Genomic DNA, 16,087 nt, shown 5'->3' with positions numbered 1-16,087 from the left:
TCTGGGCTGCTCTTTCCAAACATGGTGGCTGCAGCTTCCCTGCCTAAGAGAAGCCACAGCCACTATCTTTGCAAAGGGCAGCCCGGATTTCCCTTGCAAATTTGGCGGATGCAGTTTCCCTGCCCTAACAGAAACTGCAGCTGCCGTATTTGCAAAGAGCAGCCACTGTCCCTTCTGGCAGGTGGCGGCTGTGGAGGCCACTGTAGTGGGTGGAGATGGATGCCAGTGCTGCTGGGTGGCAGCAGCTAGAAGAGGAAGGGGAAGGGGTGGGGGACAGGCTGTGGTGGGGGGCTGGCTATGGGGCTGGCTAGCTGCCTATGAGCCTGCCAATCTTCGTTTGGAGGATGAATAAAAATGGACAAATATTCATTCCTTTGTATTCATTGGTGTCTCTAGAACTGACGAATATGAAGGGTCGAATATTTAACAAATCAGCAGTTTTTAATGAATATCACAATCTGTTTTTTTTTATTCATCCCCATGTTTTAATTTGCATTTTATTTTAGGGCTTTAAAGACTGTACACTTGGAGCTGTTCACTTTATGCTGTGGATTTTTTACCTTGGTTGATAAATTATCTGGGACTTCGTTCTCATTTGACTTCAAAGAGACATATGTATTTTTCCTTGTTTCTTCAGCAACTCCTGCTCTGGTGATAATGAAAAGAACTTGGGATGTACAAATGGTAGCATCCAGTTTGGGCTGTGTTTACAATATTGTATACAAACACATACAGTTCCATAAAATCTAAGAATTGCAAAAGCATGGAGAAGCCCCTTTAGAGACAAGGAGACCCTGTTAATTTTCAAGGCTTTTCATAGTTTCTCACTCAATTTTGGCAGTGTTCAGTGGTGGATGCAGCCTGTAACATGTCTCCGTGGAAATTATCCCCAGAGTTTTACCAGAATTGCTCGTCCTCAGCCCAGATAAATGAAGAATCCAAGAACTTATGAGAATGAGGTATGGTACATAAACAATAATTAAATGAGACAGAATCATGGTAAAGATAGCCTTCTGATTTTTTGGGAAATACCTGAAAAAATAAGAAAGCACCCATACACATCTATCCTGCTAGTCTGCTATTTCCAAATCTGGGCAGTAAAGTATTAGCTCGGCCATGTGAAGTATTAACTATCAGGATTTAATCTGTTTTTAAGAATCCTGCCATCTATCCTGCAAGGTACAAGAGAAAATTGATAGCGATTCCCAGCATTGTGGGTAGCAACATAGTCTGGAAGGCCTTCTAAGTATCTCAGGCATATAGCATTGCTTCCTGTATTAGCTGAACTGTATGCCTGAAATTGAATTTGGCAAAATATAATGGGTGCTTCCCAACCAGGTTCTACAGTAACACCAAAAGTCTGGACTCCTGGATAAACTTCTGGGATTCACATAAAAATGCACAGGGCATAACAACTTTGATTGGACTAGAAATGGTTCAATAGCTCAGTCCAAAAGTAAATAAAAAATGTTCCCCAGTTTCTCTTCAAGGCAAGGTTTTCCTCTGTGACTGGCTGCCTGTGTGAGTTTTTTAAATGGATTTATGTGCCTTGCTACTTTGAATTTGTCTTTGGTGTTGTTTTTGTTTACCATTTTAGAATGGTATTTGTTTGATCCTTTCTACTGCTTTTAGATTTAAATACTGTCTTTTAATTATGTAAGCCTCCTTACGTTCTTTTAAAGGAGAAAGGTGGGGTAAGAGTACTTTAAATAAATAATTTCTATTCCATAATTTAATTGGGGCTAGCTGGGTTCCACAGTGCGAAGTCATGCTTCTGGCAGAGGTGCTGCTGGGAGAAGGTACCATACTTGGATAGGAGTGTTTTCCATGCATGAAGTGTTCTTCTCCTATTCAATTCATAAGAACCATCTTGGATGCTTGATTGAATTATGCACTAGAAATAGCCTTTGAAAATTGCAGGGCAGTGTCCTTGTAGTAACCGGCTGCTAGTTTAATATTATATAGATTACTACACTGAAGAGGGCTGATTTCCTGCTGACAGCCACAGAAATTTCCACCCGTTATTCTCTCCCCATTCCAGGACTCCAAGTCTTAACTCTTTCCTGACCTTTGCTGACAGCTGAGACAGACATTTTCCAAAAGCAAAACTAGCTTATAAATGGTTCCTTTCCTCTTTTCCCAAGTGATTTAGAAAAAAAAGACTCTCAAGCACTCAGAATGGAAACTGTTTGGTAGTGCAGCAGGGATGTTAAGTCTATAGCAAAAAAACATGTATTGTGGCATCTTCATAGGTGATTTGTTACAAATCTGAGGTTCAATCATTGTGGATTAAACAGAATGATACATACTAATTGTCAGTTTCCCCTTTTACACACATACAGTGGTGCCTTGCTAGACAGTTACCCCGCATGACAGTTTTTTAGCTAGACACTGGCTTTTTGCGATCGCTATAGTGATTCGCAAAACAGTGATTCCTATGGGGGAATTTCACTGGACAATCTTTGGTCCCTGCTTTGCAAACCGATTTTCGCTAGACGACGATTTTGACAACTCCCTCCGCACTCACAAACAGGTGTTTTCGGGACCTAAGCTTTGCAAGACAGCGATTTAAACAGCTGATCGGCGGTTCACAAAGCGGCTTTCCTATGGCTGATCTTCGCTAGACAATGACGATTCTTCCCAATTGGAAAGCATTAAACAGATTTCAATGCATTCCAATGGGGAAATGCTTTTCGCTGGACAATGATTTCGCTAAACAGCGATTTCAGTAGAATGGATTATCATCATCTAGCGAGGCACCACTGTACTGTATGACACTAGAAAGCAAGAATGAGGCGAGCCCTCAAAATACTACTGAAATGCAGGGTTCAAGCTTCATTTCAAAGAGTTCAGTACCACAAAGGGTTTGACCTCCAACATACCCATACTCTATCACATACAATGTCATTAGTTATGAAATAAAAGTTTCTACTTTTGAAATTATACCATGTTATTCATTAGGGATTTTCCACTTATTCCTGCCACCACTATTTTTGATTAACACAGAATTCTGCCTGTAGAATTTGTAGTGGAGCTGCTACACTGCTACAACAGGATGTGCTGTTGTTCATGATGATGGTGATGTTGTTATGTGCTATCAAGTAGCGTCCAACATTAGGTGATTCTATGAATGAATGACCTCCAAAAGGTCCTGACCTGACCTTAACTGCCTTGCTCAAATCTTGCAAACTCAAGCCCATGGTTTCCTTTACTGACTCAATCCATCTCTTATAAATTAAGTCTCAGTCTTTTGATTTCTTAGCTGCAGTCTCTATTCGTTGAATGAAATAAGATATAAACAGTCTTTAACAATTTCAGTTTCTTAATTGTCAACAATAACTTCTGTAGCTCTTCCATAATCATGATTTTTGGCTTCTCAGTGTTCTGCTGTGGTCCTCCTTTTGCGCATTCTTCTCTTTCACCTTCATCAGGAATCATCTAAAGGCACTGTTGCTTCTGCCTGTCCTACATTATCATCTTTGATATTCCTCCAGTATTTTAATTTTTATGTTACTTTCATACATTTTCACTCTGCCTTTATTTGTATCTCGTCCAACTTTCCACATGATAAGTTATGTGTAAAAATAGGGAGACAAATTTGTTGACACCTCTGCCTATGGAAAATCTATGGAAGTACCTCTTTATCAGTTGTAACCTATTCCACCACCATCGCCATTATTGTAATATGTGTGTCTCAAGTCAGTACTTGGGCACCATGTGATACATGGAATGGATCTTTTGACCATACAGTATGATGTGTAGGTATTTTGAGGTGTTGAAGAAAAATGGAGTCAGCTTGACCTCTACAAACCCATGGGAGAACAATAAAAGACCTATAAAGGAATGGACCTTCCTTTTATTTCCATAGAGTAAGACATTGAACTCATGTCACATTTGTAGTGCTTCCACTCTATCAGCAAGAATACAATATATGCAAAACTCTCACCAGAAATACGATGGGAATATATAGAAATTATCTCTGTCACATACATTTACTCAGGTTTTCATATACCTACTAGTGCCTTATAAAGCATCTGCTAGACTGTGGATCAACCTTCTGGCAAGGATTAAACTGGAAATAGACACTTTCAAGAGACAGGCCAAATGGAGGGATTTTCCATGCAGCTGAACCAAAATTCAAGCCATGATGAGAACAGCTCCCTTATGCCTGCAGGTAAATTTCTGAGATTAGGTATTTCCCCTCATGTCCTCAAAGCTGTGCCAAGTCATGATATCTCTTAATTTTTAAACCATGGTGCCAGTGTGGTAAATGCCCGAAACATGTCCCTAACCACTTCATTCATATGGTGTTGTATCCAAGCAGCCACTAATTATGACAAAAAGACAAAAAGTGACAAGTTCACAAAAGTGCCTACTTATTTTTGTGCCAACACAACATTTTGGAGATAAACTCCTGCTTGAGGGGTTACCTGAAACACAGAACACAGTATAGGTTTACTACAGAATAGACAATGTCTAGATGGGTGGCATATAAGTGCAATAAATAAATAAAATACACACACACACACACACACACACACACACACACACACACACACACACACACACACACACACACACACACACACACACACACACACACACACACACAGAGTAAAAACAGGAAGCATAAAAAATACAGTTAAGTAAATGGTAATTAAATGCATACAATTATAAATGCACATTCTGCTACACAAAATTTCAGCACAAGGATATTCACAAGACCTACAAATATGTAATTCTTTTAAAATGCCACAAAAAAATCCATCAACAGAAACTCCCAACACTTTTACCTACACTAGTCAAACCAATTCTTCACCATTACATATTCATATGACACACAACCAACACCCTGTCATTCAATAACTATCTTCAGACTTACATCTATAAACACACATGATTCAGCTAGCCTCGTGGCGCAGTGGTTAAACCGCTGTACTGCAGCCAAAACTGTGCTCACGACCTGGGATTCAACCCCAGGTAGCCGGCTCAAGGTTCACTCAGCCTTCTATCCTTCTGAGGTTGGTAAAATGAGTACCCAGCTCGCTGAGGGGTCAACGTGTAGCCTGCATAATTAACTTGTAAACCGCCCAGAGAGTGATTGGGGCACTATGGGGCGGTATATAAGCAGCACACTTTGCTTTTTGCTTTACAGTGGTGCCTCGCATAGCGACGATAATCTGTTCCGGAAAAATCGTCGCTATCCAGATTCGTCGCTATGCGAAATAAAAAAGCCCATAGGAATGTATTAAAATGCATTTAATGTGTTCCTATGGGCTTAAAAACTTACCTTATGCGAAAATCCTCCATGGAGGCAGCCATTTTCGGTGCCTCTAAAGTGAGGCAACACAGCGGCCGGCTGTTTTGGAACCGCCGATTAGCTGTGCGAAAATGGGGCCTTTGGGAGGACCGCGGGAGGAGCGCTCTCCCCGTCCTCCCAAAGCCCCCGCTGGCATTTTTGCCCACCTGATCGGCGGGGCTTCGGGATGATGGGGGGAAGCCCTTCCCCACCATCATCCCGAAGCCGGCATTTTCGCCCAGCTGATCGGCGGGGCTTCGGGTTGATGGGGGAAGGGCTTCCCCCCATCATCCCGAAGCCCCGCCGATCAGCTGGGCGAAAATGCCGGATGGGGCTTTGGGAGGACCACGGGGGAGGGCTCACCCATGGTCCTCCCAAAGCCCCCGCCGATCAGCTGGGGGAAAAATGGGGCCTTTGGGAGGACCACGGGGGAGCGCTCCCCCGCGGTCCTCCCAAAACCCCAGCCAGCATTTTCACCCAGTTGATTGGCGGGGCTTCGAGATGATGGGGGGAAGCACTTCCCCGCGATCATCCTGAAGCCCCTCCGATCAGCTGTGCGAAAATGGGGCGTTTGCGATGATCGCTTCCGCAATCATCGCAAAGCGATTTTTCCCCATAGGGAACATCGCAATGCGATCGCTTTTGCGATTGCACAATCTTCATCGCTATGCGGATTCGTTGTTAAACGGGGCACCCGGTAAGCGAGGCACCAATGTATATATTTACCCAATAGAGGTGTTTCAGTTTCAAACATTGGTACTCTCCAACTACTGTTCATCAGTCTCCTTGGAATTTCATTTTTTCAAATTTTCTAGTGCGGAGATGGAGAAAATGGTCATACAAAAAGAATGCAGTGGTATTTTAATGCCTTGTTTTGTGCTTCTGTCTAGTGTCACTTGTCATTTCTATATGCTGAGAACTACAGCCTGTCTTGTTAGTCAACTGTTTCCAATAGCAATGATGGTCTTTTTGGGTTCAAAACTTATGACTGAAAATAGGAGCAAAGAAACAGTCCCCACTGTTGTGCTTGGTATAGCAGTAAACTATCCTCTTCACACTTTGTGTTAGAATCTTCATTTGCTTGGAAGCCTGAAAGTATGAATTTTTGTTTGTTCAGTCGTTTAGTCGTGTCCGACTCTTCGTGACCCCATGGACCAGAGCACGCCAGGCCCTCGTATCTTCCACCGCCTCCCGGAGTTGTGTCAAATTCATGTTGGTTGCTTCGATGACACTGTCCAACCATCTCATCCTCGGTCGTCCCCTTCTCCTCTTGCCTTCACACTTTCCCAACATCAAAGTCTTTTCCAAGGAGTCTTCTCTTCTCGTGAGATGGCCAAAGTACTGGAGCCTCAGCTTCAGGATGTGTCCTTCCAATGAGCACTCGGGGTTGATTTCCTTTAGAATTGATAGGTTTGTTCTCTTTGCAGTCCAGGGAACTCTCAAGAGTCTCCTCCAGCACCACAATTCAAAGGCATCAATTCTTCGGCGGTCAGCTTTCTTTATGGTCCAGCTCTCACTTCCATACAACACTACAGCAAAAACCATAGCTTTGACTATTCGGACTTTTGTTGGCACAATTTGCACTTCCAGTTAAACTCTCTTACCATCAACAGAGTGATTACATCCAGTCTTCGAATTCACAAAAGCAAATATGACATTTGCAGTACTTACAGATCCTTTCTACCTGCGTGTGCTACAACCTAAGTGACAGCCACCCCCAAATTCATGCACTGCATTTAGGGTTGCCACTTAAACCTATGAACAGGAACTCCTCCTTTTTGATCACCCCACCACCAAGCAGCCTCTGTTCCCTTTTTTGCTGCTGCTTTAACTATACCACAGTTAGGACTAACCTTGCAGTACTGTCTTCAAAAGTTAGAACCTTGGGTCACAATACATAAGCCATGTGTCATAGCACTGATGGGCAGTAAGACTGCTATTTATAAAATAATAAGCAGGTCTGTAAACTTTTTTAAAAAAACAAGGAGCTTCATTGAACAGGTTAAAAAATTTTTAAGAACAATGTTTCAACCCATCATTTTCTACAATACAAAATCCTAAATCTTGGTCTTCTTTTATAGTTCTGAGCATTTTATTCCAGATAGATAGAACTACATACTAACTTTGCCTCAAGTACTAATAAGGCCACACATTTCTTCTCAACCACTTTGCAAATAGACCACTCTAATTCTAACTCCCAAATTCTAATTTCCAAGCTCTACTTGACTGCATTAATTCACAGCTCTGACTCCCTATCTCAACCCCTGCCCTTATATACAAAAACAGAACCTTTTTAGCCAGGCACCACAGAGTTCATTTATTATCGTTCTTTTACACTTCTCAACTACCTTGTTCCCCCGAAAATAAGACTTATATTAATTTTTGCTCCAGAAATGCATTAGGGCTTATTTTCAGGAGATATTTTATTTTTTTCATGTACAACAATCTACATTTATTCAATACATGTCATCTTCTTCTGGAACATCATCATAACTCTCCAAACCCCGAATTCCAGCCTGTATTTCTTGTGACTCCCTCCAGGGAGGGGGGAGTGGTAGTGGCAGCTGTCATGTTCGCATTAAGGCCCTACACAAATTGGCCTCAAACTCCTTCTGCCACAGGACCAGATACTTCCTGTCTCGGTTTGGGAATGCTCTTGCTTGTTGAGGTGGTGGTGTGTGTGTGGGGGGGAGAATGGATCCCACTGGCCTGCGTAGATGAGACAGAGTCAGTCCCGGTTGCTACACAATGAGTCTCTGGTGGAAGGCAGGGTTTCACTTAACTGAGGCTTATTTTGGGGGTTGGCCGTATATTATGAGCATCCTGAAAAATCATATTAGGGCTTATTTTTGGCAAAACAGGTTATCAAAAGTCTCACGTCTGGTGTACAGTCTTCATAAAACTGTCAAGAAACCTATCAGTAATAGTTCATCTTTTGTTTCCATCAGATTCACGATTTAGGGAAAAGAGAAGATGTGAGTGCTTAAGGTTGAAGAGCAGCACACTGATGAACACACAGGTGACTAACTAGCCCAATACGAGCCTGAAAGATACAGAGGCAGTGGGGGCGGAATAGCTGGTTCTCTGTTTCTTGGGCTGTTGAGAAGTTACACCCTTGCTTTTTCACTTCCCCTTCCTTTGTGCATCCTTGATTCTTTTTGTTTTGAAATCTTTAGTCTGTTGTGTGACAGCATTTCACCAGACATTTCAATTTTGAGCTTCCCAATTGACATGGCCAATTACATTCCATGTTGTCTTCACTGTATCTTTGAATAATTTATCTTGTCCACCACATTTTGAGCACCTGCAGCAACATCTCCATAGAGAGGAAGTTTTGGGAGATGATTGTCAGCCAGCCCACTGAGATTGATACTCTTTTAACATTATAAAATGTGTCATCTGTATTTGCTCTGAGATGTCTGGGACTTTATCTTTGATGCTGAGAATCTTCTGAATACAAGTGAGATGAAAATGATTGAGCTTTCTTGCATGGTGTTATGTAGTCCAAGTCTCCACTCCATAAAGTGGAGGATGGAACAACAGATTGGTACATCTTCAACATAACAGAAAGATCAATTCCACAACAATTCCATGCAAAGGACTGAAGTTTTTCAAAGACAGCTGTCTTTGAAAGACTTTAGAGATTCGTGGAGTCATTTCATTGTCAATAAGAATGCAATAGGAGAGAGTGCTTTCAAGATACATGAAATCCACTGCAGTAATGGATTGTTCCTATATCTTTAGAACAGGTTCCTTACAAGGTAGAGAAGCTTGATTTATCATCACTGTCTTATCACTCCTGATCTTCAGGCCAAAACTGTTACAGGCAGAGAATGGATCAAGACTTCTCTGCACATCCAAGTGTGGTTGTATTAAGAGCAGTCATTGGCAAATAAATGCAGCTGATTACTATGCAAACAAATACAAACCTGTAAACATATACTATAAACAGTGCAAAATCATTACACAATCAAAGGCTGATCTTTAGCTTCAGATTTCCACATCAGAATCGCCACATTCTGGCAGTTATGTTTCCCTTTTCTCTACTTCTAACACAACTCACACTATTTAATGTTAAATGTTCTTCAATGCTTGCTTAATGAAAACCTAAAAATGCTAACCAAAAATAGAATAAACTTTTCATGAATCAGTAACTTAGTAGTATCCGACTCTTCATGACCCCATGGACCAGAGCACGCCAGGCCCTCCTGTCTTCCGTTGCCTCCCGAATCAGTAACAGAACGGTAGTATTTTAAATGGTTGGAATCAGTTGCAGAACCATAAACAGAAGGGCCTAATATCCAGCAGCAGTTATTCACTAGAAAAACATGAAGGGATGCAATTTTTAAAAAACCTCTTCTCCACTTTGCAGCCTCTAGCACCACTTCACATACTGTTCTGAGCTGCCTTTGCATGAAAAATCCATCACTTTGGCAAAATTTCTTTCATCCAACTTCAAATCTATTTCTTAAAGATGTAACTTGTGTTCAGATTCATTCTCAAATGCCAATGGCCTAATCCCAATGACTGTACTGCTGCCACAATGCCAGTACTATTTTCCCTCCATTGCCTCACTTCTACAGCTCTCCGTACAGTCTGAAAAACCACAGGGGTTTCTTAGTCTTCCAGAGCTTCTTTTGGGGCCACACTGGAGCTGCATCAGGTGATGCCCCTCCTCCTGTTTCTGTCACACCAGCAGAAATCCAGCACTAGCTATTGCAGAAATCTCAAGAAAGCAGGGTGATTCCATGATTATTTACAAGCAAATTCTGCTCCTGCTTGCAGATTTATGCCTAGTTAGTTATGTGCCATCAAGTCAGAGCCGACTTGTAAGTCGGTAAGTGACATATTTAAGGAGTGGTTTTACCAATTCCACTCCCTGAGTGAGTTTCCATGGCCATGTGGGTATCTGAACCCTGATCTCCATAGTCCTAGTCCACCACATGTCTATAAATACTTTTAAAAGGCTTTCTAGCTAAATAATTCCATTCATCAGGGTGAACAAAGTGCAGCTGGTGAGCCACACGTACCCACCAAGGGATTCTTTGTAGTGCAAGACAACATACACACAAATTAAATTATGACTTTCTGCTCTCTAATCAGAGATCTTTAGGAGCAGTATTTTTAATAGGCTAAAAATGCATGAAAACAGAAGTGCCCATGCAGTCACATCCTATTTTTAAAAAACTCTAAAAATTGTCATTTTAAAAAACTTGAATGCAGATTTGTCTCCCAAGTCTCAATTTTGCCACCAGTGTTACATAGTAAAATTGTTCTATTTCACACCAGAGGTGAGAGATTACAAAACCTAGTATTTATTGCCCTGAATGTCCATACACGAATGATAGGAATGCTAGACTACTGCCTGTTTGATATCTAGTTTTCCCAATGTGTGAGTTTTCCAGCCATGAAAAAGAATTTTTTGTAACAGAAAGAGACAGTATACTTTCCTAACGTGAGAGAGGAGCTATCCTAAGTAATAATCAGAGTGCTTTTGTGGAGTGGAGAATGGAAGAATTCCACATGTCTCCCTCCCCCTTCCCCATTTGGATCCGATTTAAGGTTTGGTACAAGGATCCTCTTTTCAGCCTGTAAAGTTTGTTGGGGCACAGCATCTGATGCTGTGAGGCCAAAAACCTAATGAATGGCTTCCTACGGATCCTCTTACCTAACTTGTCTCATTTCAAAGTTAATATTTTTAATACTAGGAAGAACATGAGCAAAAATGCTATCTTTAACCAAATCAAACACTCATCCAAATAGCAGAAACAGATACTCTTTAAATTTATATGAAATCCTCAACTGAAGGTGTACAAAGCAAGAACATTTCAGAAACCGCTTGTGTCACATGGCAGATATGGATAGTTTGCCATCTGAAAGAGCTTTAAGAGAAGATGTTGGAGTAGAGTCTTAAAATCAATCATGTCTTCCCACTCTATGTTCAGGATTAACCTTTCCCCAACCAGAAAAAAAATGTAGCAAAATACCAAAACAATTCCACAACAGAAGTGGAAGAGGCTTCAGGTGAGGAAATAAAATAGCATTCAAAGTGATGTTCTCTCAGTCCTTAGCTTTACCAATATTTGCACCAGGTATCCGTTCAAACCCACCACGCTTATCATAAGCCTTCTGTTATGACAGAAGAAGGATTACAGCTGTCAAATTGTTCCATTTCTAAAAAATACACAATGCCAAACCCACAGAAGGAAACAGGGCAACATACACAACGGCATTTCTTAGGAGAAAACTTTATTGATCATCTTGGTAACAAAGAAGAACTTTATGACCTGGGTCTCTCCTTTTTGCCTTTGTACAAGGCTAAAAGAGAAACATTGGCTACTTTGACAACTTTGAAACGAACTCCAGGAATGTCACCAACAGCATGGCCCTTTCGACCAAAGCCAGCAACCAGAACTTCATCATTCTCCTGGAGTGAAACAAAACAAGTAACAATATTTGAATGAATGAAAAGATTGCAAGTGTCAACTGTTCAAGTGAGTTTTCTCTCCCCAAAAGTTCATTTGTCACACAAAATCTTCAGTCAGTTCCACCATTTGTCACGAGCCCAATAAGTCCTCATTTCTAACCTGCTCTGAATTTTCCTTTTCCCCCTAGGTGCATTCAAGTGTTGCATTCTTGGGTAAGTTGCTGCCTAGAATTTTCTACAACTTCCTTTGCATTTTCACAGCATATTTTCCTTTAACATTAAACTAAAACACTTTACAAAACTTTCAGACTTTTCAATATTATATTATATTCTGCTACTTTAACAGAACGAAGTTGCATATAATACCAAAACCTGATTTGATTACTCCTTTAAATTATTTTCACGATTATTTTTTTACCTCAATGAAATTCAAACAGCCATCGTTTGGGACGAAAGCTGTAATCTTCTTGCCATTCTTGATCAACTGGACTCGGACACACTTCCTGATGGCAGAATTTGGCTGCTTAGCCTCTACACCACTAAAATGACAAGAAAAAAAGTTTCAAACTGGCAACGTTCAAAGTAAAGAAGAGCAAAGTGATGCATGAAAGTGGAAATATTTTTTTAATCCAGCATTGTTAATTCAGCCAAAAATTTGAAGGAATAAAAAAAGACATCTCCCTTTGTTTCTAAAAGATCTTAAAACAAAAACAAAACAAACAACAACACTCAGTCAAGTGAGAGCAAAAGATGCTTACAGGGGATCCTAACAACACCTTACTAGCACACTATAAAAGCGAGAATGGTAACATTCTAAGTTATACATACAACAAGGAGTCTTGTGGCACATTACAAACTTAAAAGCTTAAGTTTTCATGAACTTTTGGCATGCTGAAGACTGACCACTTTATGTGGCATAAACTTGCACTCTAGCCAACCTTTTTAGATGCACAGTGTGTAGTCACAGTCCAGAGTCTCATGCCTGTCCACTGTCGATAAAATATGCTTAAACAATCTGAACTAGGTGGCCTACTACCTGAAATAAGTACGTAATACTATTACTACCACAGGTAGAGGAGCAAAAGCAGCCATCCCATCACCCCCAGTTTCAGAAATACAACAGTCTGTGTGTCTCTAGTTACATTCAAATTACATCTGCATAAATTCACCCAGAGGTGATTGTGTAGATCAAATATCCTATAGACAAACGCCTATTATATGTATCATCTACCAAGACTGACATATGGTGTATCTCTTGAGGCAATAAACACAAAACCTGAAAAATCAAGAAAACTTCTGTTATATTTTACAAAAGAACTCTTAAGTGAAACAGAAGTTGGATACTACATTTCCTAACTAAAACTATAAACGCATAAACGCACACAGAAAGAGGCAAAAAAAAAAAATACATCCCTGTGTTTGCATTCATTTTAACATAAGGCCTCTTCACCATTCCAATGTTTCCTTACACCTCTGGTTCTCTGTTCCTGCTGCTGTAAGAAACTTATTTCAGCTAAATACTGCTTCTGTCATGATTCCTCATATTATCACTATAACAGCACAATAAAAAATATTTTGGTTGTTGTGGGTTTTTCGGGCTCTTTGGCCATGTTCTGAAGGTTGTTCTTCCTAACGTTTCGCCAGTCTCTGTGGCTGCCATCTTCAGAGGACAGAGTGCTGTCCTCTGAAGATGCTGGCCACAGAGACTGGCGAAACGTTAGGAAGAACAACCTTCAGAATACAGCCAAAGAGCCCGAAAAACCCACAACAAGCATTAGATCCCGGCCGTGAAAGCCTTCGCGAATACAAAAAATATTGTAACTTTTAACCAAGAGTTTATGCTCAACATATTACTATAAAAATGCAATCTTATGCCTCCATCATTCACAAGGCATCAACACATCAATATCCAAAACTGTGAAGTAGTGAGAGACATTAGCTCCAGAGCACAGAGTCCTTGTTTTGTGGATGCTACTTAAAAGTAGCTCTTTCTTCAGTAGAGCTCCAACACAGAGAATACAAATAACTACTGTGAATTATTTCCCCTTGTTCTCCAACATCCAAGAGGTAAGCCCACCTGTGGCTCAGTAAAACTACTCTTCAAGAGAAGACTCTTCAACCGTGGTGTTTCCTAGGCCACGGAGGCTCGTAAATAGGACACACTACCGCTTGCTGTGATCTAGCATCTCTACTCAAGCCATCACAACTTGTATTATGGTCCTTCAAGGGCACACTCAGGGAAATGTAAATGATTTCTCCCTCATCATTCAATCAGCCCTATTAATATGCAACATTGTTAAAGACTCATTGATAGGTGCTCAAGTTCAAAATTACTCTAAAATAAATGTGCATAGGATTAAACTGTAGCTTTTGTAACTCCTGAAAAAGCTAAACTGCAGTAGCAGTTGAGGTTTTTTCCCTGTCATTTTTGTACACATCAGACTGGTATTTCCTCAGATGGCTCAACCATACAACAGCCTTGGTCAAATGTTACTTGACCATTTCCAGGGGAGCTCAACCTCATCTGAGAGCTTGAGCTTTTTGTCACCCTCCCCCCCAACTCCCAATTCAAAGTTTTTCTCCTAACCAGTCAACAGAAGACAGAGCAGCACCATAACTATGGAAGACTAAGGATTACCAACGTGCAGCATTAATTGAGTTTCTTGGTACTTATGTAGCGCACACAGAGCACATGCTAACAATGTTCCAGTATGATATGCTAACAGCCATGCTTAAGCTAGGTTTATACTTAAATAACTTCACAGTACAAAGCTCTTGGGGGTGTGGTGGAGATGCCTTGAGCTGACGAAAATTCCACAGATTATTCATAAAACTTACACTTTTTCCAGGACAATTCCTTTAGCATGTGAAGCGCCCCCAAAAGGGTTGGCTTTTAGAGCAGTACCCAAATGAGCCTTCTTGTACTGCTTGTCGTGCCATTTCTGATCCCGGCGATGACTGCGTAGCTTCCTGGCTGTACGAAGCCCACGACACTTGCCTAGAAAACAATTCATTACAGATTGGAAATAATACAAGGAATGCCCTCGGACACAAGCTACTGTCTTCCTTATTTAAAACCCCATCTGTGCTGTGCTGCCATGGGATTCACAATATCCATAGAATCTTAACCACAGTGAAAGTTCGTTTGGAAATTTTGAACACAGAATCTGTTCTGTCTTACACAATCCTATTTATCTCACAGGGAACAGCAAGTAAAATTGTAATGTGCTATGTTTTCATGTTATGGATGCTATATTCTTGTGTGTTTTATCGTTATGTGTAATTTCCTTGTATGGAAGTACAATGACAATAAGTATATACTATTCTATTCTAAAATTCAGAAATAGATGTAACATCTACGAAAACATGAGCGATCGTTAAGTACCACCTCCCATATTGCAAATACAATAACCTGATAGATAGATGTTTATAATATTTGCAGTATGTGAGAGAGTACTTCATGATCACTCCTGATTTTGCTAGACAGGGGTGTGTGTGTATATATAAAATTTAAAGTACTGCCTCTGGTACTGGAGGCAACCCATCGCCATCCTGGCTACCAGCCACTGATGGCTCCAACCTCTGTGAAGTTCTCTACTTCTCTCTGACAGCCTTCCACGCCAGCAACCCTCATATCTTGTAGCGCTGAATTCTGCAGTTCAACCATGCAACGTGTGAAGAGGGATTTCCTTCGATCAATCCTGAACCGCCACCATTTTGCTTCCGTCCATGAAACCGAGTGCCCGGACCTGCGGGGCCTGCCTCCAACAAGTCTGTTTAGTCCTGGGCACAGAGCGAGGCCACGATCGCCCTGAGAAAGCCGAGGGGCCATTTCCATGTATCCCAGGCCAAGCCCTTCCCTTCGCCCCTCTTTAGCTGGAAAGGATCGCCTGCCCACGGCTGCAGAGCCACTCACCCATCGTGCCGCCCGGATCCACAGGAGGAAAGAGAAGGACCCACAATTCTCCGCGACGCGAAGGCTCCGCTTCGAGGACCCAAAGGGCTGTCCTAGCCACCGCCTGCTCAGGACTAAACAGAACGATGCCGGGGAGAGGGAAGCGTGGCCAGAGTTGCGAAAGTGCATTGTGGGAAATGTAGTCCTCATAGAAAGGAGCTCGCTGCTGATTCCGTAAGACGGGTTTTATGACCTCTTCCCGGTCTGATCATGTTTTCCCCCTGTATTAACGGTCCACTTTAATAAACGAGGCAAATATGTGTGTGTATCCGTATAGACGGCATTTTCACTCTGGAGACCCCCCCCCCACGATTCCGCGTTCTCGGTCCATCAGGGCCGGTTGTGCGGCTTTCACTTTAAAACCAGGTGCTCCGCCTCTGCGGAACCTTGTTTTCTCTCTCGCCCT

At 41.5% G+C, this 16,087-nt stretch overlaps 1 protein-coding gene and 1 long non-coding RNA gene across 2 annotated transcripts in view; both read right to left on the bottom strand.

The window, feature by feature from the left end:
• LOC144587055 (uncharacterized) overlaps positions 1 to 16,087 on the bottom strand; it is a 663,623-nt gene that overhangs the window by 99,006 nt on the left and 548,530 nt on the right. The window lies entirely within an intron of this gene.
• Positions 11,532 to 15,950, bottom strand: LOC110077352 (small ribosomal subunit protein uS12). Its single transcript, XM_020790299.3, has 4 exons — positions 15,643 to 15,950; positions 14,565 to 14,724; positions 12,145 to 12,265; positions 11,532 to 11,726 (listed from the first exon to the last, which is right to left on the bottom strand). Exons 1-4 carry the CDS (start codon positions 15,644 to 15,646, stop codon positions 11,580 to 11,582), a joined length of 432 nt encoding a protein of 143 aa, XP_020645958.1. The 5' UTR covers positions 15,647 to 15,950; the 3' UTR covers positions 11,532 to 11,579.

The sequence above is a fragment of the Pogona vitticeps genome, chromosome 2 (assembly GCF_051106095.1).
Source record: "Pogona vitticeps strain Pit_001003342236 chromosome 2, PviZW2.1, whole genome shotgun sequence".
In the NCBI taxonomy this organism is placed as follows: Eukaryota; Metazoa; Chordata; class Lepidosauria; order Squamata; family Agamidae; genus Pogona; species Pogona vitticeps.
Note: the sequence above shows the minus strand (reverse complement) of the source record. Positions and strands in the feature narration are given on the sequence as shown.

What these genes read in the sequence shown, in the direction of transcription:
- LOC110077352 (XM_020790299.3), bottom strand. An exon ending in GGAATTGTCCTGGAAAAAGT is followed by an intron (nt 12,266 to 14,564) that starts GTAAGTTTTATG and finishes TTGTCATTTTAG; the next exon opens with TGGTGTAGAGGCTAAGCAGC. An exon ending in GCTGTTTGAATTTCATTGAG is followed by an intron (nt 11,727 to 12,144) that starts GTAAAAAAATAA and finishes GTTTCACTCCAG; the next exon opens with GAGAATGATGAAGTTCTGGT.